Source organism: Lissotriton vulgaris, unplaced genomic scaffold (genome assembly GCF_964263255.1).
Source record: "Lissotriton vulgaris unplaced genomic scaffold, aLisVul1.2 SCAFFOLD_1121, whole genome shotgun sequence".
In the NCBI taxonomy this organism is placed as follows: Eukaryota; Metazoa; Chordata; class Amphibia; order Caudata; family Salamandridae; genus Lissotriton; species Lissotriton vulgaris.
In genome coordinates, this window is record NW_028252719.1 from 373,184 (window position 1) to 399,865 (window position 26,682).

General features: G+C 41.6%; 1 protein-coding gene across 1 annotated transcript in view; it reads right to left on the minus strand.

The window, feature by feature from the left end:
• The window catches only part of LOC147662063 (scavenger receptor cysteine-rich domain-containing protein DMBT1-like), a 121,098-nt gene that overhangs the window by 21,430 nt on the left and 72,986 nt on the right, over positions 1–26,682 (minus strand). Inside the window, exons 7-8 of the mRNA XM_086951138.1 lie at positions 25,895–26,070; positions 12,460–12,848 (exon numbers count right to left, since the gene is read on the minus strand). Coding sequence (XP_086807264.1) covers positions 12,460–12,848; positions 25,895–26,070 — 565 coding nt within the window. The remainder of the gene's footprint in view (positions 1–12,459; positions 12,849–25,894; positions 26,071–26,682) is intronic.

Consider the following 26,682-nt stretch of genomic DNA (forward strand, 5'->3'; position numbering starts at 1 on the left):
CAATACAAGTTGACACCAGAGACGATTGCGGGAATAAAGCCTGTGATCGAATCCATGATTAAACAGGGAATACTGAAGGAGATCGTGGGTAGTCCATGTAACTCACCGATTATGGGTTTACAGAAGCCTAGTGGAAAATACCGAATAGTGCAGGATCTTCGAAAGATTAATAATATTGTTGTCTCATGTTGTCCAGTGGTACCGAATCCATCAGTGATATTATTTCAGATAACGTTCCAAGCTGAATGGTTTACAGTGATAGATTTGTGTCAGGCTTTCTTTTCGATTCCTTTAGATGAAGAGAGCCAGTATCTTTTCGCTTTTAAGCTGGAAGATCGCGTTTTAACATGGTGTCGTATCCCTCAGGGGTATACAGAAAGCCCATCGATTTTTAACCAGCTTTTAAAGAGAAATCTTGAAAGTCTAGTACTGCCCAAGAACTCAGTTCTAGTCCAGTACATAGACGACCTCCTAGTTGCGTCAGAAACAGAGGAAGCTTGCAGAGAAGACACCATAACCTTGTTAAATCACTTGGCCGAGAACGGGCACAAGGTGTCACCAAGTAAATTGCAATATTGTAAGACTGAAGTGCAATACTTGGGCCACAGGATTGAAAAGGGGAAACGGAAGGTGTCTCCAGACAGAATAGAGGCGATTATGAAAATGAACGCGCCTACCACACAAAGAGAGGTCAGGATGTTTTTAGGCATGGTCGGTTATTGTCGACAGTGGATAGCCAACTTCTCACTGAAGGCAAAACCGTTATTACAACTGACGCACAAAGGAGTGAGTGATCCGGTACCATGGGACAAAGACTGCTTGATGGCGTTTTTGCAGCTGAGGGAGGACTTATGTCGCGCCCCGGCTTTAGGAATGCCTGACTATACGAAACCATTTTTGCTTTACTGCTGCGAAAGAGAGGGATGCGCTTTAGCAGTTTTAGCTCAGATCCACGGAGATGCGCGTAGGCCAGTGGCGTACTTTTCGGCTACATTAGATCCGGTAGCCGCAGCGTTGCCCGGATGTCTCAAATCCGTAGCTGCAACGGGTGTCAGCATTGAAAGATCTGAAAGCGTGGTGATGGGACACCAGTTAGTGGTGTACGTACCGCATTCTGTGGAATTGTTAATGACCAGGACGAAGACTCAGCATCTGACGAATAGCAGGCTCACACGCTACGAGCAAGTCATACTGGCTGCCGAAAATGTGACCCTAAAAAGATGCTCTGTCTTGAATCCTGCAACTTGATGCCACTTCCAAATGAGGTGGATGACGAAAATTGTACAGATCATGACTGCCTCGATGTGACTGAACTATGCACCAAACCGAGACCCGATATTGTAGATGAGCCATTGACTGACCCTGATGAAATTTTCTTTGTTGATGGTTCATGTGTAAGAGACGATATCGGTCAGCTGAGAGCAGCTTATGCAGTATGCACGATTACCAGAGTTATAGAAGCCGCTTGCCTGGAAGGAGTACGCTCCGCACAGGTAGCTGAAATTGTTGCTTTGACTCGTGCTTGCTTAGCAGGCGACAAACTTCGAGTCACCATATACACCGATAGCCAGTATGGTTTCGGGGTAGTTCACGATTATGGGCAGTTATGGTCTCAAAGAGGTTACATGACCTCCTCGGGTTCTCCCATTAGGAATGGAGAATTCGTGAGATTACTGTTAGATGCATTGCAAGGTCCGTCAGCCATAGCCGTTGTCAAATGTGCCGCGCATACGAAGAACGTAGACTTTGTGTCGCAGGGCAATCGCTATGCTGATGAAGTAGCACGTTATTGCGCAGAGCAAGGTTATTCTCACACTGATGTGAAAGTGGGGGGAGTACAGGAAAGAACTGAATTGACCATGTTGTTAGACACTGTGGATACGTGGGATGAATTAAGGAGTGTTCAGGAGAATGCACCAGATGATGAGAAAAAGGGCTGGGAAACAGCGGGTTGTGAGAAAAGCGAAATGAATTTTTGGGTTTCTGCCGATGGGAGAGCAGTTTTACCAAATGAGCTTGTTAGTCCAATGGCAAGGAAATTGCATGGATCAGCACACATAGGAAGAGATGCAATGGTGAGAGTATTCAGACAAACGTGGTTTAATCCTAAGTTTAGAGTAGCGGCAGAAGCAGTATGTCAGCGATGCGCGATTTGTCAGCAACTAAACGTGGGAAAGAGAACGCCCGTTACATTGAGTCACATTGGAAGGTCTGGGGGGCCTTTCAATAGAATGCAGCTTGATTTTATAGAAATGCCTCCATGTAACAGACTCAGATATGTTTTAGTGATTGTCTGTATATTTTCTAGATGGGTTGAGGCTTACCCTACACGTAGATGCGATACACTTACAGTAGCGAAACTGTTACTTAGAGAGTTAATACCGAGATTTGGGGTGCCATCCTCTTTGGAATCAGACAGAGGAACTCATTTCAACAGCGAAATAGTGAAGATGTTGTGCTCAGCTTTGAATATTGATCAGAAGTTACACTGCAGCTATCGACCCGAAGCTTCAGGGATTGTAGAACAAATCAACAGTACAATCAAGTCCAGACTGGCTAAAGTTTGTTCATCGACATCCCTGAGTTGGCCAGACGCACTTCCAGTGGTTCTTATGAGCATACGTAGCACACCTGATAGGAAAACAGGCCTCTCTCCACATGAAGTGCTAATGGGGAGAGCTATGAGATTGCCATCGGTTCCGACTGCAGCGCTAGTGAACATCACAGACGACTTGATTTTGGACTACTGCAAGGGACTATCTGATGCCATTAATTCTGTGTCCCTCCAGGTCCAGGCTGCAGAGGTTCCATCAGCACAAGACTTGTGCCATGACCTGAGTCCTGGAGACTGGGTCCTGGTGAAAAAGCATGTCAGGAAGAACTGCTTAGACGTGCGCTGGAGAGGACCGTTTCAAGTCATACTTGTCACGAACACAGCGGTGAAGTGTGGAGGCCTGCCAAACTGGATACATGCCTCACACACTCGAAGAGTGCCAACACCTCTAGAAGAAACAGCTCCTCTCTCGGATGAGAATCCGGCGGAAAGCGGAGAAGCCATAGAGGGGGAAAGCCAAGCTGTGGAGGTGATCGAAGAGGCTGAACCTGTGTTGGAACAAGTCGACGAAGGTCAAGACACTAGCGAGACCGAAGTCGCCTCAGGAGAAGAGAGTAACTGGGAGATCGAATCGGATACCGAACAAGCTGAGAGCGACCAAGAGACTGGTCCAAGAACAAGGAGCAGAAGAACAAGGAGTGAAGAAGCCAGTTGGCCGGAGAGAAAGAAAAGGCCAAGCTCGGAAGAAAAGCAAGAAAGAACTCTTGTCCCGATCGCTGAAGAATCGGATCAGGAGGAAGAAACGACAGACTCAGGAACTGAGAGTCCACGAAGGTCGAGAAGGGTACGTGTGCCCTGCAGGAGGTACGCCACCCCAGAGTGGACTTATCTATCAGATGTCTTGGGGACAGAAATCTGGGAGAGTGAAGAGTGTGAAAGTAATCGATCTCGATCCATTTGTGGCAGTGGAGATATGGATGTTGACGCCTGGACTCGAGACTGAGGGGTTACTGACTTTCACACTTCCCATACCCCCATACTTGAGTCGGATTAAGGATTTAGTGTTGAACAGATTACAATTTCCAACATTTGGTCATCAAATATCAGAGGAAGAAGACAAAATCATTCGTTTTGAATTATTGGAACTTGTTGCAAGAGCTGCAGGTACGAGAATAATTGTTGATGTATAAAGACTTTTGTATATAAGTTATAAGAAGAAGATAACCTAGCGCCGAGTGGAAAGAAGAATAAAATTAGGGTTTACATTTAGAGGACGGAGAAGGGTTAGGGTTGTCTGTTGTTAAAAATAAAGAGACACTGTTGCGAAAAAGAGACTTTGTTGAAAGAAAAAAAAACACTTTACGAACTGAGAAGAAAACAAAGCAAACGAAGGACTGAACTGATAAACTTTTTCGCAAGGGAAAGAGTCACGCTGTTTTGACAACATGGAGAACGGCAACCCAAACAGAAAAGCTAGATGTATAATAGGTACACTTATAGCGATAGTAATATCTCTCATAATTACAGTAGTGACAATATCATACATAGTAGGACATGAAAACGATAAAGAAATAGCAAATGTAAAATTTGTAACGACTTTGAAACCTGCTCTTGTGGGAAAGAAGGAGGAGAGCAATGTTATACGTGAAAAGGCGTTGCTAGCAGATGAAACTCGTAGATTACACGTAGATGAGTCACAGGGAAACTTTAGGTCAAACGCATATGCAAAACTATTATATGAATATATCGATGCCATGGAGGCCAAGGATTGCTACGTTTGTATGCAATTGCCGGCTTCTGTAGATGAGGGCATTCGATATCATCATCTCCCATTGACTTATGGGATAACATGTAGCTTACTGCTTAGTATATTTTATGGTAGAGAAGGATTCGAGTACTACTTTTCAAATTATGATTCGGTACTGCCTGAAGTTCCGAATTATAAGCAAATGAATAAGTGGGACTATTACAAAAAGGAGGATAGACTAGCAAAATTCTTTCTTCCTTGGGATACGTTAGATACATCATATGCACGCAGAAATAATCTGACTTGCAAAGTGTCAGAGGTAGAAAAGAAGTTTATAGGACAAGTAGATGATCGATACAGAAGGCAGAAAATCTTAAAAATGTCAGGACAGTGGAAAACTGATTGGACCGAAGAAGAGAAGGCACATAAAAAGAAAGGTAGCAATGGTCCAATAGCATTGGATAGAACGCAGAAAGGAAAGTTATGTTTAACTCGAAGCAAGACATATTATGAGAGTGAATTTGTAGGTGAAGTTAGTTGCGAGCACTCTTTTAAATTAGAGTACTACACGAAAGATTTCATGAAAGGAATGCAAGCTATTCCTAATGTATATTTTGTATGTGGGAGAAATGCCTATGTAAAACTACCTGACAATTGGTATGGTTCATGTTACTTGGCAATTGTCTTCCCCAAAATATACCATGCAAAGGATTTAGCGATAATAGAAAGAAAGGCTTCGACAAGAACGAAAAGGGAAGTAGGAGATGCAGAAGTAGTAGGAGACGTATTTGGAGCGATGTTTCCTATGTTAGGTTTAATACTTAACGATGTTAAGATCAGGAGACTAGCTACAGTCGTAGATAGATTATCTGCAAGTACTGCAAGATCATTAATGCTAATAGAAGGTGAGATGCAATCGATTAGAGCAATGGTTCTTCAGAATCGACTTGCTCTTGATGTAATATTAGCAAAAGAAGGCGGAGTTTGTAAATCTTTGAAGGTTCAGGAATGTTGTACTTATATTCCTGATAATTCAAAACCACTTGAGAAGGTTATAAGAAACATTACACAGATTCACCAAGAAATCGAAGATTTGACAAAAATAAATGTTTGGGAAAAAGTAGGTAATGGAGTAGGAAAAGTTGGGAGTTGGTTTGCTAACATTGGCAAAAGTATTATATGGTATATATTAAAACCTGTATTAATAGTATTAATTTGCATAATCTCATTGTTAGGATTTGTGAAACTATATAAATGGTATAAGACGAACCGGTTACAAAGATCGATGAAAGAACAAGAAAGGAGACTAGCTGTTTTACAAGATCAACAGTATAGAAGTTTGAGAGCACTTGAAATGATGAAAAGAGGAAATGATGTAACTAGTTCTGTATAAAGGGTTGTATTCAAATTGCTTTTAGTGATGACTCCTAAAAGTCATCAAAGGGGGGAACTGAGAGAGCGCAATTTGAATATAAAGTATATCGTAGCCATATTTAGACGTATATATTATAAACGTAGGAATGAAATGCATATCGCAATGTGAAGTTGATGACTATAGTATAAAAGTCAACGGAAAGTGACAACATGGTATAGGAAATGTATAACTGCATTCACTTTAGAATGTATTAGATTTAGAAGGCCGTATACGTAGTGGGCTAATGTAGAAATGCCTACGAACAGTAGAACGTGCAGAGTAGAATTCATGTACGAGTGTAGCTTTAAATACAGAAATGGCAAGAGAAATGTAACATGGAGAAACGTGCAGAGAGCATACATAACGAAGTAACCAATGAGAATATAAAGTTATGTTCTGTGTATAGGGTTTATATTCTATGTATGAGATTATATTCTGTGTGAACTTTATATTCTATGTAAAATTGTATTCGTTTAGAAGAAACGTGTTTGCTAAAAGCGTTCACATATAAATGTATGTTAAAGGTTATACTGTGTAGAAGAAGTTTGTAGGAATGCTAGAAGAGTTTAGGTCATTTGTGATTATAACCTGAATGACCAAGGGTTCGCAAGAGTGTAGTCCAATGTATGTAATTTAGTGGGCTCACAGGAGTCGTGAATAGTCTTCACATGAAGGTGCGAGCCGAAGAGTCTAGCATTTGTTAGATTTAAGGTGACAAATGTCGAACGAAGTTTATTGCCTAAACATGAGAAGAGGCGATTGGAATTTGAGATTTGTTTTGAATGACCATTCACAGGATCTAGTAAGGTCAGAGAAAGAGTTATAATGTTAAGGTCTTGTTTAAGGTTATCTGACTTTGGATGAAAGTGTCAACTAAAAGTCGCCAACGAGAAGATGAAGATGACATCTAAGGAGAAGGGTCAACCTAACGGACGACGCGAAGAGATGAAGCAATGGAAAGAGCCAGAAACTGACATCATCGGGGAAAGTCCGTGGTGGGCGTCAAGGGGCGTTCCACCCACACTGTGATTGTGTATTTTAGGGACAGCACCCCGGGGATAAGATAGCGAAGAGCTCAGAGAGAGAACAGCGAGAGGCAAGTTAGAAGGGTAGATGCCTTGAGCAGATGCGCTGAGAGAGATCAGAGCGCAAGGGAGCAGTAGGCCGAGGACCCTTAGAAGAGCGGATGGGTAGGCAGAGAGGGTACTGCTTCTTAAACTTAAGTTACCTTTAGAGGCTAAGAGAGTTTGAACTTCTTTGGAAGTCAAACTGCTGACACCTTTTTAGGGAAGAAACTTGCGCAGAAGGGATGTCACCTAGTATAGAGTAGGGACAGATTTAACTTGATTATTTTCTCTTTCTGTAGATGACGCAAAGGAACCACTTTACATCGAAGCTTTAATTGATTTTGTATTCTTTGTATACTTTGAGATTTATCCTGAGAGGATTGTAATTTGCATTCAAATTTGATTTTATATAAACCTTTTAAAACTTTATCAGTTGTAAGTGGTTCTTCAGAGTGGCGTCATTTAATGGGGTTTAACTAAACTTATGTGGGAGTTGTCTTTTACTCGATGACAGATAAAACTCGATCCGAAATTGACGAATGAGATAAGTTATTAAATTGATCATAATCATAAATTGATATCAAAATCTCATTCCCCGCAGTATTCACCGAATCAGTAATTCCCATTCATTCCTATGGGCCTCCAAGCCGATAGGAATGAATGGGTATTACCGAATCGGTATTTACCAATTCGGTAAATACCGAATCGGTAAATACCGATTCTTAATTACCGAATCTTACCAATTCGGTAATTTTTACCGAAAAATGATCTACATCCCATTTACCTATTCTTAAATACCGAATCGGTAAAATTCGGTATTTAAGAATAGGTAAATTGAGATTACCTACAACTGGTCCTAAATGCATTATGTTGTCAAAACTGAGGAAAAACCTATCCATCGAAGGGTTTTGGACTATTTAAAGAACCAGGTCTTCAGCTTCTTGTAGAATTCAAAAAGTGAAGGGTAGCCTGGGATATGTAGTGGCCGGTTGTTCCATGCTTTAGGAGTGATGTGGGAAAAGGCTCAACTGCCGGATCTGGTTTTTGAAATGCATGGGATCTGTTCAACCGAGCAGAGGTATCTGGGGATTTGTGAAACCAGATGGCATTTTTTAGATGTGGTGGCACCATGTTATGTAGTGCTTTGTAGGTGTGGGGGAAGAGTTTTAATTGTGGTAGTTTGTGTATGGGTAGCCAGTGTGGCTCCTTAATGTGAGGTGAGGTGTGCATGTGGCATGCGAGATTGAGAAGTATTCTGGCTGCTGAGTTCTGAGTAGTCTGCAGTTTCCCGGTGAGATGTTTGTTGATCCCAGAGTATAGGGTGTTCCCATAGTCCATGTTGCTGGTGTTGAGGGGCTGGGTGATTGTGTTTTGTGTGTCAGTCAGAAGTCATTTGAAAATCTTTCTTAACATTTTCAGAGTGTGGAAGTATGAGGCAGTCACTGTGTTGACTTGGGCTTTCATGTTTAGTTTGCAGTCGATAATTATCCTGGGGTTCTTGGTGTTGGTGTTGGGTGATGGGTGTCGTCCCAGCTCTGCTGCCTACCTGGTGGAGACCCACAGTGAGAAGTTCTTCCCAAAGAACACAACTTCTGGCTTTTTTCTGTTCAGTTTTAGACTGTTGGACTTCATCCAGTTAGCGATTATGGTCATACTTGTCTTAAACTTGTTTCAGGTGTTAGGAGTCTTGTCCTTGAGGGCGAAGATAAGATGTGTGTAATTTACGTAGGAGAGGATGTGACATCGACATCGTGAAAGGGAATGAGGATATCCAGAGAGATCAGGTAAGCATTGAAGAGAGTCAGTGAGGAACCTTGTGGGACTACGCAAAGCGGTCACAAGCGTCTACGGTGAAGGGTTCATGATTTTCTCTGGTAACTTGGCCAGGGGTGAAGAGCACAGAGGACAGCATCAGGTCCTGAGAGGGGGGAGAAGAGCAGTAGGTGGGAAGCGGGGCAGCAGGAAGAGATGAAGAGCACTGGGGAAGGTGAAAAGAGTTGGAAAAACGAAGGACAAACAAGAGAAATGGGGCAAAAACAAAGGACATAAAAAAGGGCAATAACCAAAAAGAAAAGGAACTTAACAAGCGAAAAAGGGAATAACAAAAGAGGCAGAGGGCAATGACAATGAGAGATGGCACAAAGAAAGGGAAAATCAGAAACAAAGGCACAGACAAAGTGCAACGATAAATCGCACAAATATTGAAAGATGGCAAGTGAGTGAATAAAAAAGAAGAGAAAGAGAAAAGCAAAACACAAAGACTGGAATAGACCTGAGGGGAGAGAGAGAGAAACAAAGACATTGAGCTACCAGGGGAGGAGCGAGGCGGGAGTCTCAACGCGATGGAGCAGGGTCCGAAAGGGCTTTGCCTGGACAGAGACATGGGTCAGGCAGTGCAAGATCACAAACTAAAGGAGAAAAGCAAAACACAAAGGCTGGGACCAACTAGAGGAGGAGCTGGCAAACGAGAGACCACAAGAGTGACCAGCGGAGGTTTGAGGCAGGTTCTCAACGCCCTGTAGGGGGGTCCAAAAGGACCTTGCCTGGACGGAGGTCCGAGCACAGATACGTCCTATCGTGACTAGGCATGATACCTGCTTAAAACATACACTTTTCACCACAGTTATGAGTAAGTAAAAAAGTGCTACTCATATTTTTTTTAAAATAATTATTTTAGATGACAAACAAAATCATTTCAGTTTTTGTTTAAAATAAAAGCAGCACATATTATTTACTCATGACCGTCCTCTGCAAACTACTGTCTCATTTGCACCCTTTAACACAGTGATGACAGAGAGATGCTCTCTGCTAAACAGACACCCTGTAACAAAGAAATTAAGCTTGGATAAAATGGTTTCCTTGAAGGACGTCAGGTTGCTCTAAAGAGGTGACATGATTAAAACAGAATGCCATTTCAATCTGTAGAATGGGAAGAACGAGGGCATCCATCTGGGACAATCTAGTAAGATGCTGGAGTACACATGTGATGTGATGGAGGTACTGTGGCTGAAATAGTGGCTTCACTGGAGTGCACTGCTGAAAGCACAAATAAGTTAATGCTGAGGGGGACACAATGAAAGCTCTAAGGGCCAGATGTAGGAGCCCTAATAACGGTCTGTAACGGCCGAATTCGGCCGTTACCGACCGGTATTAGGGTTTTCAGATGTAGGGGGCCTATATTTTACCGATTCTGTAAATTTACCGAATCGGTAAATTTACAGAATCGGTAAAATACCGAATCGGTATATTTACCGATTCGGTAAATCCACATGTAGGTGGCACTTCTAAGAGTGCCACAGGCCCTTAAGAATCAGTATTTTACCACCCAATCCTATTGGGAGGTAAAATACCGAATTCAGGTGTGCATGCACATCTGTGCAATGTGACACACAGACATGCCCTTAGGGCATGTCTGTGTGCCACATGGCACACAAGTCCGAACTTGGGGTGCTAGAGCGTGTCAAAGTGACACCCCCTGCACCCTTGCAACATTCGGTATTTACTGATTCAGTAAATACCGAAACAGTATTGGCCATTGATTCCTATGGGCCTTGAAGCCCATAGGAATCAATGGGCAATACCGATTCGGTATTTACCGAATCGGTAAATACCGAATGTTATTGATTCGGTAAATCAGATTTTTGATTTACCTACATCTCCCTCCTTCCAATTTACCGATTCATAAATACCAAATCGGTAAAATTCGGTATTTATGAGTCGGTAAATTAGAATTACCTACATCTAGCCCCTGATGTGCTAGAAAAGGTGGAATGAGAGTAGGTCGAATTTAATATTCTGTGACACCTTGAATGAAACACGGAGTAAATTCAATGTTGAGGCAAATCGAGCATGAAATACCATTTGAATCTCAAAATAAAACAGTGACAGGAGATTTACAGGAAAGAAGCCTGGGCATTAGCATACCTTGTAAACAGGGCCAGCTCTAGTGCTGGTGGCGCCCAGTGGACAGTTTTTGTTGCCCCCCCTCCATGTAACCTCCTTCTTCACGGATTCCCTCACCAGCACCTCTAATGATGCCTTTCATCTCTCCATAGCCCCTCTTACACACGTAAATAATGTGTTTCATAGCGCTAATCATACCAGTGTAGGGTGTCAGAGCACTTTACATCGCACACATTATAAAGAAACAATGAATCATACATGTGTAAATCAGTGGACATGAAATGTTACACAAGACAAAGAGGGTAAGAGACAAAGGTGTAGGAGTCACATGTCATCCGTAGTGGTAGGTAGTATATTTTAAGAGTGCGTGGTCTGCAGAAAACAGACTGGATTTAAATCGTAGAACTGTGGTTGGCTTCCTAATAAGAATTTATTTCTACCCAGATTGTCCCTTTTCAGTAATATTACAGTAGAGTAGTGTATGCTGGGATCACTCCGAAAGCAAAACACCGGGGAAAGAGCAGTGTACTGCTGGGGTCAATAGGGGGAAAACACTGGGGAAAGAGGAGTGTACTGCTTTAGTCACTGGGAATGAATCACTGGGGAACGAGGATTGTGCTGCTGGAGATCACTGGGGAAAGAGGAGTGTGCTGCTGGTGATCACCAGGGAAAGAGGAGTGTGCTGCTGAAGCTCACCGGGGAAAGAGGAGTGTGGTGCTGGAGATCACCAGGGAAAGAGGAGTGTGCTGCTGGAGCTCACTGGGAAAGAGGAGTGTGCTGCTGGAGATCACCGGGGAAAGAGGTGTGTGCTGCTGGAGATCACTGGGAAAGAGGAGTGTGCTGCTGGAGATCACCGGGGAAAGAGGTGTCTGCTGCTGGAGATCACCGGGGAAAGAGGAGTGTGCTGCTGGAGATCACCAGGGAAAGAGGAGTGTGCTGCTGGAGATCACTGGGGAAAGAGGAGTGTGCTGCTGGTGATCACCAGGGAAAGAGGAGTGTGCTGCTGAAGCTCACCTGGGAAAGAGGATGTGCTGCTGGAGATCACCAGGGAAAGAGGAGTGTGCTGCTGGCGATCACCGTGGAAAGAGGAGTGTGCTGCTGGAGATCACTGGGGAAAGAGGAGTGTGCTGCTGGTGATCACCAGGGAAAGAGGAGTGTGCTGCTGAAGCTCCCCGGGGAAAGAGGAGTGTGCTGCTGGAGATCACCAGGGAAAGTGGAGTGTGCTGCTGGAGATCACTGGGAAAGAGGAGTGTGCTGCTGGAGATCACTGGGGAAAGAGGAGTGTGCTGCTGGTGATCACCAGGGAAAGAGGAGTGTGCTGCTGGAGCTCACTGGGAAAGAGGAGTGCGCTGTTGGAGACCACTGGGACGACGCATTGGGGCAAGAGCAGTGAGTGTACTATTTGGATCACTCGGAATGAAGCACTGGGGAAAGAGGAGTGTACTGTTTGGGTCACTGGGAACAAAGCACTGGGGGATGCGGAGTGTACTGATTGAGTCACTGAGAATGAAGCACTGGGGAAAGAGGAGCGTACTGTTGGGGTCACTTGGAACGAAACACTGGAGAAAAAAGAGTGTGCTGCTGGGGTCAGGGGGAAAGGAATATTAGAAACTAGGACTGCAGAATTCATGTATTGTAAATATGATGCCGGTTATACTGGGAATGAATTCCTGATATACTGGGATTGAAATTCTGAGTGCACAGCTCATGGAGGATATTTATAGACAATTTGCGTGGTACAATATTAACAGGAAGCACATTAGGAGATACTTACCCATTCCGGATTAAGGCGTACTTCTGTGACGTGAAATTTGCTGAGCTAGGAAAGACTTCGCATGTGTCTACGAATATTTGTAGATTGGGGTCAGAGTTCTGAAGGGTGACTTGTAGGTACAACTCCTGGTTTAGGGTGACGAAGTAAGGAAACTGGCTGATTGGCTGACGGAAGGATGAGGAGTTGTAGAAGGAAAGGCGCACGTCAAAATGACCAAACTTTGTTTTACTGATCTCAATGGTGTCATCTGCCATATACATGAACTCCACTGATGTCTCTTGCGACATTCGGCAGTGCACGTCCATGCTGAGCATCTTCTGGCGAATGATTCCTTGATCTCGTGGGTAAGCGCGAATTGTGTTGGAGTAGGTGATAGTGCCATTTTCAACCTGTAAATAAAGAAGAAAGCTCAATTTCTTGTGTTGTTTACTCATACGTGTTTTCAATAGCCTAGCAGCAATGAGAAACATTCACAGTAGGAACAGCCCAACAGTTCCACCACACCACAGGGAAAACACACTGTTGTTCATGACTAATGGCAACATACTTTATCAACCCCTACTCGGGCAACATTTTCCCTCTTGCTTCGATCCTTCACCTCAAGCAAGGCCATGTCACATTTAGTCTAGCCTTTAATAGATTGCACACACATGTGACGCCAGCAGTGGCATCCCTGTCACTTTATTGACCTGAGCAAAGAATTGACCTGGGGTTAAACAGTAAAACAGGCAGACTGCAATCGAAGGCAGACTAGAATGCAGAAAAAGCCCTCCAGCTCCCTTCTGGGTCATGCTTCACAAAATGAGTACTGGTGAGTCCGGATGCAAGTAGAGCCAAGGCCTACCTATCAGATACTTGGATAGTCTATACTGATCGGGCATACTGTCCTTCTTTGCGCCAAGGCACACCTTTAACCAGATGTGCTGGGTGTAAATAGGGACAACACACCCAATTATGATGGATGTGCTGCCCTGGGGCCAGTGCATTCAGTGAAATACGGAGCGGTCCCTTAAAAGTCTCTCTATGTATCTTTTAAGCAAGCAGCAATCCACCTGTATTTTAAAAAGGGATTAGAGACAACCCTGGAGGCGGGTGAAGTAAGTCACTGCACCTGTCGGTAGGAGGATGTCTGGGGGGGGGGCACACCGGACCGTTTCCTCTTTCCAGAGCGCGCTGCCATCAGGGGGCCCACTGATGCCATTTGGTCTCCTTTGCATGTAGTCTATGGGGTTTAGGGATCAACAATGTAAAGCAATCTTGTCGGGTGCTTGCATCAACTTTTTAGCTCAAATTATATTTTGTGCGAGAAAGATATTGGTTGTTGACACTTGTATCACAAGACTACCTGTGCTTAAAAAAAATAAAAAAGCACATTTGGGCTTTAGTGTATTACTGTTTAAATGTGCAAGACTAGAGGGGAAGTTTAGCCATCTTCTTGGTTTCGGGACTACATACTTTGTGCGTGTCTTCTTGAGGTGTGAAAATATGAAAGGCGTATTTAGTAGCCTGTTGTGAGGTGTGTGTTGTTTGATGATGTGAATTTGGGGAAGGTGACTACCCTTTTTAATTGGCGCCTATACATTACAAGTGTGAAGAAATTGCTTTGTTACCATTGTACCATTCTTCTAAATGTACTATGGCTTTTGAAAATGTTCCTAATTTTTAGACACTGGGTATAAAATGTATACATTATACACATTATACACATTAATTTATTTTTTGAAAAGTTTCCCAGAGATTTTTAAACTTCCATCCAGAAACCATTCCTCTTATAATAACTGTCTTCAAGGTTCTTAACATTTTTCCTTTTATGGATTCAGCCACGTGTACTAGGAAGGCTCCTCTATTTCTGAGCAATCGGTAAGTAAGCTATTTGCCCTCAAAGTTTCTTTAATATTTCATACTGTCAAGGGAAATGGTTCTTCGATTCCCACATTCTGTCTGCCTGCCTTTCTCAAGCAATTCAAAACCTGCTAACAAAGGGGCATATTATCAAGCCTTGGCAATAAAATTATCGCCGCTTTATAGGTAGGAAACTGCCGATAAAGTGGCGATAAGGGACTTGATAATATGCTCTATGAAATTCCAATCGAAGCTCATGTTAAATGTGAAGGACATCTAACATGAGCTTCGATTGGAATTCCATAGAGCATATTATCAAGCCCATTATCGCCACTTTATCAGCAGTTTCCTGCCGATAAAGCGGCGATTATTTTATCGCCCATGCTTGATAATATTCCCCAAAATTCCTTTTAACTTCAAACAATCCCAAAACATCCCTTTTCATACACCTGTCGTCGTACTTCATCCTGAGCAAAGATTACTATATTCAGGCAAAATCTTGTTTAACCATTCAAAGGTAGAATAGATACCAATATAAAACTTTATGAATAAATAAATAGTGTAAAAACAAGTCCGTAGAACCAAAAATATTGTATTTGCCTTAAATATCAGCTCACCATCTGTAAATATCAAAATTTAAGTTTCACCACTTATTCTCTGACATTTCGAGTTGAAGTTCCTGAGCCCATGTGTTTCTAATTTTAGAGTGATCTGAAAGAAGTAAATCGAAGCGAGTTCTTTAAATATGAGCAATACAGCCTTTAGTTCGATCGGCCCATAAAAATATTGTCAAAGAGGCGTTTTCATCAGTACTGACAGTGGAGAGCATCTTATTCAGTCTTGCAGGAGCATAATACAACAGGCACAAATTGCAAGAAGCATTCTATAAAACTTGGCCCCTCTAACAAGTGCCTAGCCAAACTTGAAATATTTCTAACCAGCTGCTGATTTCCACCAAAAATGAAAGAATCATCCAATGGAGATACTGACATCGAAAAAGTGGCGCATCAAGAGAAAGTAGGAGGCCACATTATATAGCTAATTTGGGAAGCCCAAACCCACCTTCTGGTCTTGACATTTGCAATATCTTTATATAGACTCACAGCTTCCTGTGATCCATATGAAAGATTTAATACAGCTTTCCAATGTGGGAAAATGTGAATCTAAGTTGCAATGGACACAAGCGAAAAGAATTTAAAATGAGGGAAGAACAGACACTACAGCTATACAATGCGCATCCCCACAGAGAAATGAGAGAATAATGAGATGTTGAGGAACAGACATGTAAAGTTGTGCTGATAGTATAACAGGTGCGAGGAAAAATACTACAGGTGACGGAACTACTCGATCACTTCTCGTCATCCATAATGATGGCTGCCATATTCCTGTACAACAATATCAGATTTTTAATCCTAAAGTGGACAGGCCAATCGCATCTCAAGCTGCTTCTGATAAGTTCAATCAGCGGCATGCCCACTCTCAAGAGTTGTGCCCCATGCCCAGACTGAAGTACTGGGCTTAAATACTAGCGGCAATGACTAAATACTTCTAACTATTAGGCCCAATAATATCCAGACTCAACATATATAGAGATACCATTAAGTATGAATAATATTGTGGATGTTTCTTCTCCAAACAGAGAGCAAACTATGCAAGATGGGGGTATTCCACTAGATGACTCGGCTATATCCTGCAATAAGATGTTCTCACAACTCCTGCTTTTGATTGCAGATGTGCAAGAAATAAAAGCTGTGCAAGCAGAGATGACAGGTAAAATGGAGTCACAACTGAATTTATTAGACAAGAAACTACAGTACTTAAGTGCACAGTGAGAATAAGTTGAGCAAAGAGTCTTGGCTACAGAGGACATTCAAACAAACCACTCGCAGGCTGTTTTACAACTCCAGAAGGAAATTAAAATGTCTAATACTGAACTGTAGGACATTGTAAAACCTACTCAGTGTGCTGAAGAAATTAGAAAAAATATGGAAACACCATGGGCAATTTCTGAATTCTAAATTGATCTCAACTTATGTTCTGACAGAACCTCAAACAGACATATCAATTGCAAGATCTTACAGGGTTTCATTTTTCCCACCAAAAGAGGAGACTAAACCTCAGAGCATCCTGGTTAATTTTCGAGATTGCAGAATTTTTGAAAAAGGTTTACTAAAGGGAGTTCAAATTAAAAGCATCAGTGTGGACAATGACTTCACTTTCTCTATTGTTTGGTATGAGACTTTCTGGTATCAATGGAAATTTAAGCAAATGATGGAAAAATTAAAGGCAACTGTGCTTAAACACAGATTATTCAACCAGAAGAATAGAAGGTACTCCGGCCCGGGCACTTTCATACTTTCTCCCAACCTCTCAACACTATGTGCGAAGCTCCCTCCTGCGAAGACTTCGCCTCGTTCTTTAACCAAAAAACTGACAACATAAAGAATGATCTCCTCATGGACGCAAGCCTCTATCCCAAACCCCACTGCATAGCACCCACTAAACCAAAAAACAATGCCACCTGGTCAACCTTTGTCACCTACACGGAAGAAGAAATTGGCAGACTGCTCAGCACTCTGAAACCATCCAATCACCTCACGGACCCCCTTCCTGCTAACGCTGTCAAAGTCCTTACCCCGTCGCTCCTTCCACTCTGGACTAAAATCATTAACAGCTCACTTCAGCAAGGGACCATTCCCGACTCTCTCAAAGTTGGACAAGTCACACCTTTGCTAAAGAAACCTACAGCCGACCCCTCTGACCTAAACAACTACCGTCCCATTACCAACATTCCGACTCTTGCCAAACTGCTGGAAAAATGCGCACACATACAATTGACTAAACACATTACTCAGTTTGATCTCCTCAACTCTCATCAATCAGGCTTCCGAGCAAATCACAGTACTGAAACTGCTATGACTCACATAATAGACGACGCCCTTCAAATCCTAGATCATAACGATACCTGCCTCCTCATCCTCCTTGATCTCTCCTCCGCATTTGACACAGTCAAACATGAGAATTTACTCGAACTATTAAACACAAGAATGGGCCTATCTGGAACTGTGCTCAAATGGTTCACGTCCTTTCTGCATAACAGGTCGCAGAAATTCAAGAGCAACAACTTGATGTCCGCGCCAAGACCTGTATCGCTAGGCGTACCACAAGGATCCTGCCTATCCCCAACTTTGTTCAACCTAGTTATGGAACCTCTCACCACCTTGCTACAAGAATCCTATGTACACTTCCACATGTATGCTGATGACACCCAACTTTATCTCAAACTACAATCACCCAAAGACATCACGCTCTTGAACTCAACGATCAGAAGCACCCAATCCTGGCTGGCCGCTAATCATCTCAAACTCAATGCCCTTAAAACAGAGTTCCTTCTGATCTCACCTCCCGCGAAGATCACTACCGCACAAATGTGGCTTAAACACCTAACGACCCTCAATGTTCAACCCACCATCGTGAACTCAGCAAAATCTTTGGGCATAACACTTGACACCAATCTCAGCATGCAGGAGCACATCAACAAAGCAACTAAGGGAGCGAACTACCAAATCAACACCCTTAGGAAACTTAAACCCTTCCTTCCAGCCAAAGACTTCCAAACTGCGGTACAATCACTAGTCATACCTCGAATAGAATACGGCAGCACCGCCCTCTGCGGTCTCCCCCTAGCTACTACGGCACCCATAAGAGCCTCTTTAAACGCCGCAGCGAGACTCATCACTGGATCAAAAAAACACTCACACATTTCCCCTGACTTCAAATCCCTGAACTGGCTGCCTTTTGAAGCCAGAATACACCTGAAAATCGCTTGTTTGACGCATAAGGCTGTCCACCTGAGCTCACCTAGATACCTCGCTCAGAAGCTGACGATTTCTGGAGGCTCCAGAAACACTAGAGGCACAAACAATCTTTTGCTAAAGCCTAAAAGATTCCGCAAGGAAAAAACCTATAAACGCTCTTTCTCAGGAATGGCTCCAAGGATTTGGAACTCACTCCCCCCTGAAACCAGGCTCATCCCCTCTACCACACTTTTCAAGAAAGAAGTAAAAGCAATCCTCATGGCTAAATACACCTGAACCACTACTGGGGATCAACTTCAAAGACTTGATACTGATCTGTACTACTTGTTCGAACCCTTTGCATTTTTGTATGACTTTGAAATTGAATTACTTGATTGTTTATGATATCACTACACTGTACTTTTTAACACTATTGATGTATCTGTGTATATATGCTCCCCTCCTCTGTAAAGCGCTCTGATATCTGCGAAGATCTTGTTCGCGCTATATAAAACTTTCAAAATAAATAAATAAATAAATATATGAAGTGCAGTCTTTTTTCCTACAATACGACATTTTAAGAAATGGGGGGGTACTCTGGGTTGCTACTGGTGCAAATGATCTCCTGGGTTCAGGGCGCATCGAATAGGTCACATTGGTTCATTAGGGAGGGCACAGATTGGTTAAAAGGGTGAGGGTGAGATTTACAACTCCAGGTAGAAATAAGGTAACTAAATTTTGGGCACAGCAAACATTTTAAAAAGTGCTTAAGGAAAGCCTAAGAAGTAGTCACAAAGCTAAGTCAGGTGTATCATTCATATTTGGCTAGGAGAACTTTTCTCTTTGGGTATAACAGATCCTTTAAAAAAAAATCAAACATTGAAAAACAAATTCAATGGTAAAGTTATAGATTATTAGCTACCAAGCAGATGGAAAAATAATAAACGGAAAAGGGGTGCCACTTCCATGTTGTTGCAACAATTTAAGCCTGCCATTATTCTCATACAGGGGGCACATTTCTTTGCAGGTAAGGAAAAAAGATGCATAGAAATACCCTTAGATTCTAAATGGCTTTTTTCATCTGCAACTGCTCCACATAGAGGGACTGCTATTATAATTAATGGGAAATTTGATATCAGCTGCCTCACTCCTATAACAGGTAAGAAGAGTTTTTGGATAATTTGACTGGTTATTAATAAAAAAATGTAGGTACTATACAGTGTCCTAAAACAGTCCAATACAGGATACTATCCAACCTTGACAGTCTTTAGAAAGAGAAATATGCAGTTTCCATGGTGTTTGCATCATAGGTGGGCATTATTAATCATTTGCTTCCCAATCCCAACCATGGTCAACACAAAAGAGAAAAGAAAAAAAACACAATTCATTTTCTACCTGATTAGAGGTAATTGAAATATGGACACGTTGAGTCCACGTAGTAACATATATACTTGTTTTTCTAAGAAATTTGGCCTGGCTTCTAGAAATTATATTTTTTGTCCTTTCATCACTCCAAGAAATCTCCATACAACATCACACTAGCATGTTTTCAGATCATTCTATTGTAATCATGAACTTTTCAATCAATTGCCCCCTAGAACCTAATAGATGGGTATAGGATAAGATCTTGTTAACAACTGAAGCAAGCATAAAGACATTGAAAATTGACATTGAATATCACTTCACACAAAATGAAAGCTCCACAGACATAGCAATGGTCTGTAAAGTTTTTATGGCCACATTTAAGGGTGTGTATATTTCATTATCTTCTTATCATGATGAGAGAGAGAGAGAGAGAGAGAGAGAGAGAGAGAGAGAGAGAGAGAGAGAGAGAGAGAGAGAGAGAGAGAGTGAAGCTGCAGAAAATCCACTGCTGCTCAGGCATAGAAAAATGCTTTAAAAGATAGGATAGAACACAAATTGGTGGAACGCAAAGAAAATATCGGGTTTATGATGTGGTGAGAGGTTCCCCTCTCCTCTTGGCCTGATTATCAAAAGAAAGTAAAAAAATGCAAGCTAAGATGTCCTGATACCAATAGCATAGCTAGAGATTCCTAAGAAATTAAGAAAGTTTTTGTGGATCTGGAGCATTACTCTGCCCTTACAAAGAAAGCTGGAGAATATGAAGCTAGATTTCTATAGCAATAAATACACTTTCTATAAGGACAATCTATTCTCTCTTTGAATCCTGATGCTGCAAATCTTTTAGTACATCCTATATCAGAGGAAAAAATAAGAGAGGCAAATAAACATCTGCCTGGTTCAAAGACTCACAAAGAAGACGGTTTTGGGGCTGCACTTTATTTATCAATTAATTAATAAATCCTTAAAGTATTTTAAACTATTGGAAACAAGGGTATTAATCAATTTCTTTGAAAAATGAAAACTAGAAACAAAACCAGCTTCATACTGACCAATAACACTGCTTAACACAGACTATAAAAGTCTTATAAAAATATAAACTAATCACATTAATAAAATAATCAGCAAAATTATTGATAAAGATAAAAATGGTATTGTTCAAGGTCAAACATTGAGTGACAACACTCATCATCTTTTTGAGTAATTGACTTGGTTACTGGAGATAATTGCATCACGTTTACTTGATGTGGAAAAAGCTTTCAACCTCATGAGTCTGAAATTTCTATTAAAATCTTACAAAAAATTAAGATTTCTGTGAAACTCAGGAGGCCAATGGTCAATATCTATCAGGGCACCATTGAACAAGTCATAATCAATAAACAGAGTGCTGTAATAGTATTCCTTATTTGAGGCACCTCACAAGGCTGCCCCGTTCCCTGTTCTTTATGCTATTTTTATTGAAACTTTAGCGCAATATATTTGTCCTCACCGATTTCTCCGCCACTTTCCTTCCTGGGGATTGGGGGTCCTAAGATGAATCTGTATGTGGATAATGTATGTGGATAGTGTTACTCTTTTTTATCCCAAGAGAGAAGTAATATCGAAACAGCTCTTCCAATCATAAAATGCTATACCTTGCGGGGGAGGGGTGCAAAATTAATGACTCAAAGACTGAATCTCTCTTATGTAACATTTCTCCAGGAATGTTAACATCAAAGCTAAAGGCAAACTACAATCAATATCCTAAAAGGTATTTTGGGGTTTATTTCAAGAACCAAGCGATAGCTGCTTATACCGTAAATTACATACCTCTTATGGATAAAATTAGCTATTTTTGGAATGAAAATCTCTTCTGCTGCATTTATGAAAATAATTGTGCTTATTAAGATGTCTGTACTAATGTAGTGTTTTAAGGTATCCAAGACAATGATTTTAGATGTCAAACCCACAATATACTGAATACTTTTTTGTATCTTTACTCCAAAGGATTTACGAGTTTCCTCCTCTTGTAAAAGATGATCTTCCATAGTAGATCTTAACCTCCCAAATTGGCAATTACTAATGATTGTCATATGATCTGATTGGTAGAGTAATTGCCTCAATAAAATTAATCAAGGAAGAGATGAAACAAAACAATATTGGGCTTGGGTTGCATAACTGCGACAAACATATAAATATATAACCAACACCTTGGAGTGAAGCTTCCCCCAGATCTTAATTAGGCCCTCTTCTATAGCATAACACCAGACTATCACTTATTAATCCTCAATAATATCCCATTAAAAATGTCAGTTGCCCCCGAAAGAGATCCAGGACAAGCCATCTACCCTCTTCATCTGTTTTCTCTTGATCTTTCTCCCACTGTCTTCTTTCCTTACTACAAATGACACTCCTCTGACAGAGAACCCTGCATCCAAGAATCTCCCCTCTTGCATAGATGAATATTTTTTAAAGAATCTTGATGTTATTTAATTAAATGGGTTTCTTGTGGGAGTCAGCTCTCTTTTTTAGTATCCTGCAAATGCTGCATGCTCCTTTTTCTCTTTAGAATTCAATTTAAACTGATATTATTTTTTAATTCCCTTTGCTATACGTTCCACTTCCTGTTGTGTGTCAGACTCATATTGTGGTCCCCCTTTTGGCCGAAATACTTTATTTTTCTGCCCCCCCCCACTTCATGATGCTCAAGCCCCTCCTTCTGATTTCTCCCACCATACCCCCTTCAATGCCTCATATAGTGAGATAGTGTTCTGGAAAATCAGAGCATGTTTTCGACCCTCTGATTCCTAGAAGAATCTATTGACATAATCATTGCTGCAGAAAAATGATTCTATGTAAGTGTACCACTCACAGCTCTCTCCACCCAGCAAAACCATCAGTAAACATAAAGAAACATAGTTGTAAATAGCTCATTCTATTTGAAGGCTAAAAGAAAAAGCTACTACGTCTCTTCACCTCTTCATGACCAGTACCAAAATAACTTCATTTTCAAATGTGAGACCCACGCCTATCTATTCAGTCCGCCAATATTTTGATTTCCTTAGTTTTTCTGTCCTCACTCCCTTTTATCACTGGGGAATCCTCATGAAAGCCATTTCCTCCAGGTTCATGATCCCTAACTAGGAAAAATAGTCAATTTATTGTGTAACCCGTTTTCTCATTGCACCTACTGTTAATAAGCTCAGGGCATGCCACTCTCATCATTCTGTCACCACAGCATTCCACTGAAACATTCCTGGGCTTATGAGACATCTTTAAAAATCTAAAATTCAACTTCCTATCAAGTGCTTAGGTTATATTGTTGTGATCTCTTGCCATGTGCCTCTGCTTTTTTATAATGAAGAATTAATCCTTTTTCCTTCATCTCTGCACTAATTCTAAGGAAAGGTACAGAAATATTCTCAGGGTGTTTTAACAACAATAAATCTATCATGAAATGTTTCCTTTTACGTTAAAGTCTTGGAACTAGCCCTAACTATTCTATTTAGTCCTTGTTTCTGAGTCTTCTGCAGTAGGATTCTCTGGCCTCAGATTACTTTGTTCGGTAATCTTGCAGTATCTTTTGGCCGTGTCAAAATAAATTCTTCCAAATTTGAAATAAACTTTCATCCATTGGAAACGCCAATAAAATGAAGGGTTAGCCATGCATAATCTATTTCCCAGATCTTCTGTTTTCATCTGCAGTTTTCTCTAGGCAGAATCCAAATCCTTTTTCCTTACCACACATTCTGCTTGTAAAATCCCAGTATCAACTCTGGCCACCTTGGTTGGCCACCTTGGTTGGAAATGCTCCCAGTTATACATCCAGAGCTTCTAATTTACCTTTAATCTCAACAAGTCATTTAAGAAAACCTTAGTTTGTGTGTTTAACCTCCAACTCGATTTTGTCTAGAATATCTATCAGATTAGCTGACGTAGAGGATTTGTTTTATTTGCATCATTTATACTGGTCCATATCATCACCAAGCAGTTGATGGACAGGAATTCCCCCCTCTATGTCAATTTCATGAACTATGAGAAGGCATTCCACTACGTGGAATTAGAGACCCTTTGCAAACTCTTCCACCACTACAGTGTGTCAGACAAACTCTTAAGAATCATAAGTAACTCTTTTGAGGGAATGACCTGAATGATAGTGAGGACCAGACTCTGCCAGTGTTGCTTGCTCTCAGATTTTCTCTTCCGGCTGGCCATAGACTGGATCACGAAGAAATCCCCAGCAGGGAGAAGTAATATAATCCAGTGGACACCTTGCACACAGCTCGTTGATCTGGACTCTGCAGATGACCTGGCCCTACTCTCCAATACCCATTAGCATACACAACTTGGCCTCAACATCCAGAGGGGAAAATTAAGATCTTGAAGGCTAACATGGCCTGCCCAGCTGCAGTCACTCTTGCAGGCGATGAACAGAAATAGGTTGAGGCCTTCACCTACCTCGAAGGTGTCAGAGATAAACAGAGCTGCATAGACACCTACGTCAGATCAAGAATCTGCAAATGGAGGGCTGCCTTCATTTAGCTAAAGAAAATCTGGAGCTCCAAGGACCTAACACTGAAAACGAAGAGCAGGCTTTTTAACCCCAACATAAAATCATGTCATTCAGTATGGAACAAAAACTTGGTGAATAACAGTGATCGCCACCAACAAAGTCCAAACCTTCATCAACACCTGTCTGAGGAAAATCCTCCAAATCTGCTGGACAACATCATGAGCAACAATGACCTTTGGCGGTAGACTTCCCTAACCTCTGGCAATGAAGAAATCTTGAAAAGACGCTGGGGATGGACAGGTAACACCCTCCATAAGCCCATATCAAATACCACCAGGCAAGTCCTGACCTGGAGCCCTCAGAAGAAAAGGAGAAAAGGAAGACCAAGAAACACCTGGCTCTGAGCCCTTGAGGATGACTGCAAAGAGATGGGCTACACCTGAAGTCAGATTGAAGAAAAGTCAAAGACAGAGATGCCTAGAGAGTCCTGGTACCCATAAGGGGTTACTAAGAGCAACCTGCCTAATTAATATTCATAATCAAGGTTGTTCTGTGACCCCCTGTAGCAGGAGATTGTGCTATCTGACCAATTAGTACTTGTGTTGTATTGTGCTGCAAAAAGACCTTGCTTTAAATGTGTACACCATCATTCCCACAACACTTAGTTTATCCAAGTGCCAGTGGGGTTGTCAGACACTCACATCCTCTCTCACTTTGTGCGAGATATCATGTATTCAATTACTACAACATTCAAAGTAGGAGGGTTTAAAGCGGAGCATTCAGGTAAGGCTGGCTCTGCAGTTGTCAATGTATTACCGCTTTTAAATCAAGTGTTTTTGCCAGTTTTCCAGCATCTCTCTTGGTGATACCAGAGGTATCCATGCCTGCCTATTGAGAATCCTTAGTTACTGCTACTTCAGGTCGTGTTCCCTCACTGACTCTAGTAGTCATTCAAGATAATATTCTGTTGCATTTCTGACTTGTTGACTTCTTATGTTACTTTAGAGAGACAGAAAGTACAGCTCAGAGCAATTTCGTATTGGTAGTATCCTCTCCAATCTATTACTGACAGTAGTTATTTTATTCTCACCAGGACTGAATGTGCTCACCTCATTTTTTCCTACTTTAAATCGTACACAGTAGCGATTGGAGAGAGATGGGTCACTTTTGCTCTTCCTTTATCTTGCAATGCTAAGCATTGCAAAAGCTCCTGTTGATCCATATACTTAGCAGTGGGATCATTCAATGTAAGGTCAACAGAAACATGTAACAGGTTTACAATAGTCCTGTCCACAAGTAGATAAATAAAGTAGGGATTAGGAAGAAATATTTGAAGATAACATTAGATGTTTCTGATTCTCAGAAATTCTGACTCACACAGGTAGATGATGATGAACTGTTGGCAACAAAATTCCCAAGCATAGAATATCAGACGATGACCAGCCTGTCTGTCCCTCCTTCTCCTATTCCCCTTTGCCCTGCATGGGTGGTGGTTAGCTCACGTGCTCCAGTAATAGTAATCTGGGACAAGCAAAGGAGGTCCCGGTGGATGAACATCGTTCCTGCAGGACTCATTCAACAACCAGCAGGATAGTGTCAACATTGTATTTCTAGCATTGGAGTCTGGTTGCATATTGTGACTACATTTTGCGACCATATTTTTCAAGCCTCATACCCTAGGTGTCTGTGTAATAGTGAATTTACAAATAATGCTCGAGTACATGAAGACTTTCATGACAGAGAACCAAGAGATCAGCACACTAACTTATTTGTGATAACATAAAACAACATGGACTGCACACAGGAAAAATGACATTAGTCATACCATATATCCCAGGTTTTTGGGGGCATCATTTCACACTCAGCAAAGTCTGCGGCTACTAAGCATTATATGTCAGCCCACCTCATCGTCTCCCATGTAGACAGACGTTTCTGGTCTCACCTGTTTAACTGTTCCACAGCTGCTGTACGAGATGTTGAATATCAAATGATCTTGTGTGACCTGAGGCAAACAGTAGGGTTGATTCAAAGACACATCTCCTGGAGAATAACCCAGCGACTGGAGATAGGCCATGGGAATCGCAGCTTGCATAAAATCAGCAGAACACGTGAGAGACACTGTAAATAGGAAATATTTCAGTTTTAGCATGCCACCTAGGCACAAGAAACAACAGCTGTTATGGTGCAATTAATAGTAGGGAGGTAAATGAGCACAAAGGTGTATCATAATGGGTTACCACTGTCATTGTCTTGCTCAATAAGGTGAACAGAGATCCTGAATGGTGACAGGAAAATTATGAGATCCATGAGTGGACAGGTACCTCATATGGTCAGTGGGCTTGGAGCAGAGAAGGTCACATTGTGCACCAATTCTAGTCATTTAAGGATCAGAGGTAACTGAAACAAGCATTGGCCGAGCCAGCAGATCTAGGTGTTTTTTGGCAGAAAGTGTGTCTTCATTAATTGATTTTGTATTGGTGGTTATGCAGACGGTTGAATGCAAGACTGAGTTAAAGGATGGGTAAGCAAGTGTGTGACGCAAGAGATGAGTGTCTTTATACATGGATGAAAGAGTTTGGATGAATGAAGATATGAGTGAGTGTGTGACAGACTAGTGTAATTTTCTGCAAAACCAGTGATAAAATATCAGGACATTTAAGGCCCCAGTAATGAGGGGCTTGATAATTGCGATCCCTGTGGATCAGAATTACAAGTGGCATGATGCTTATT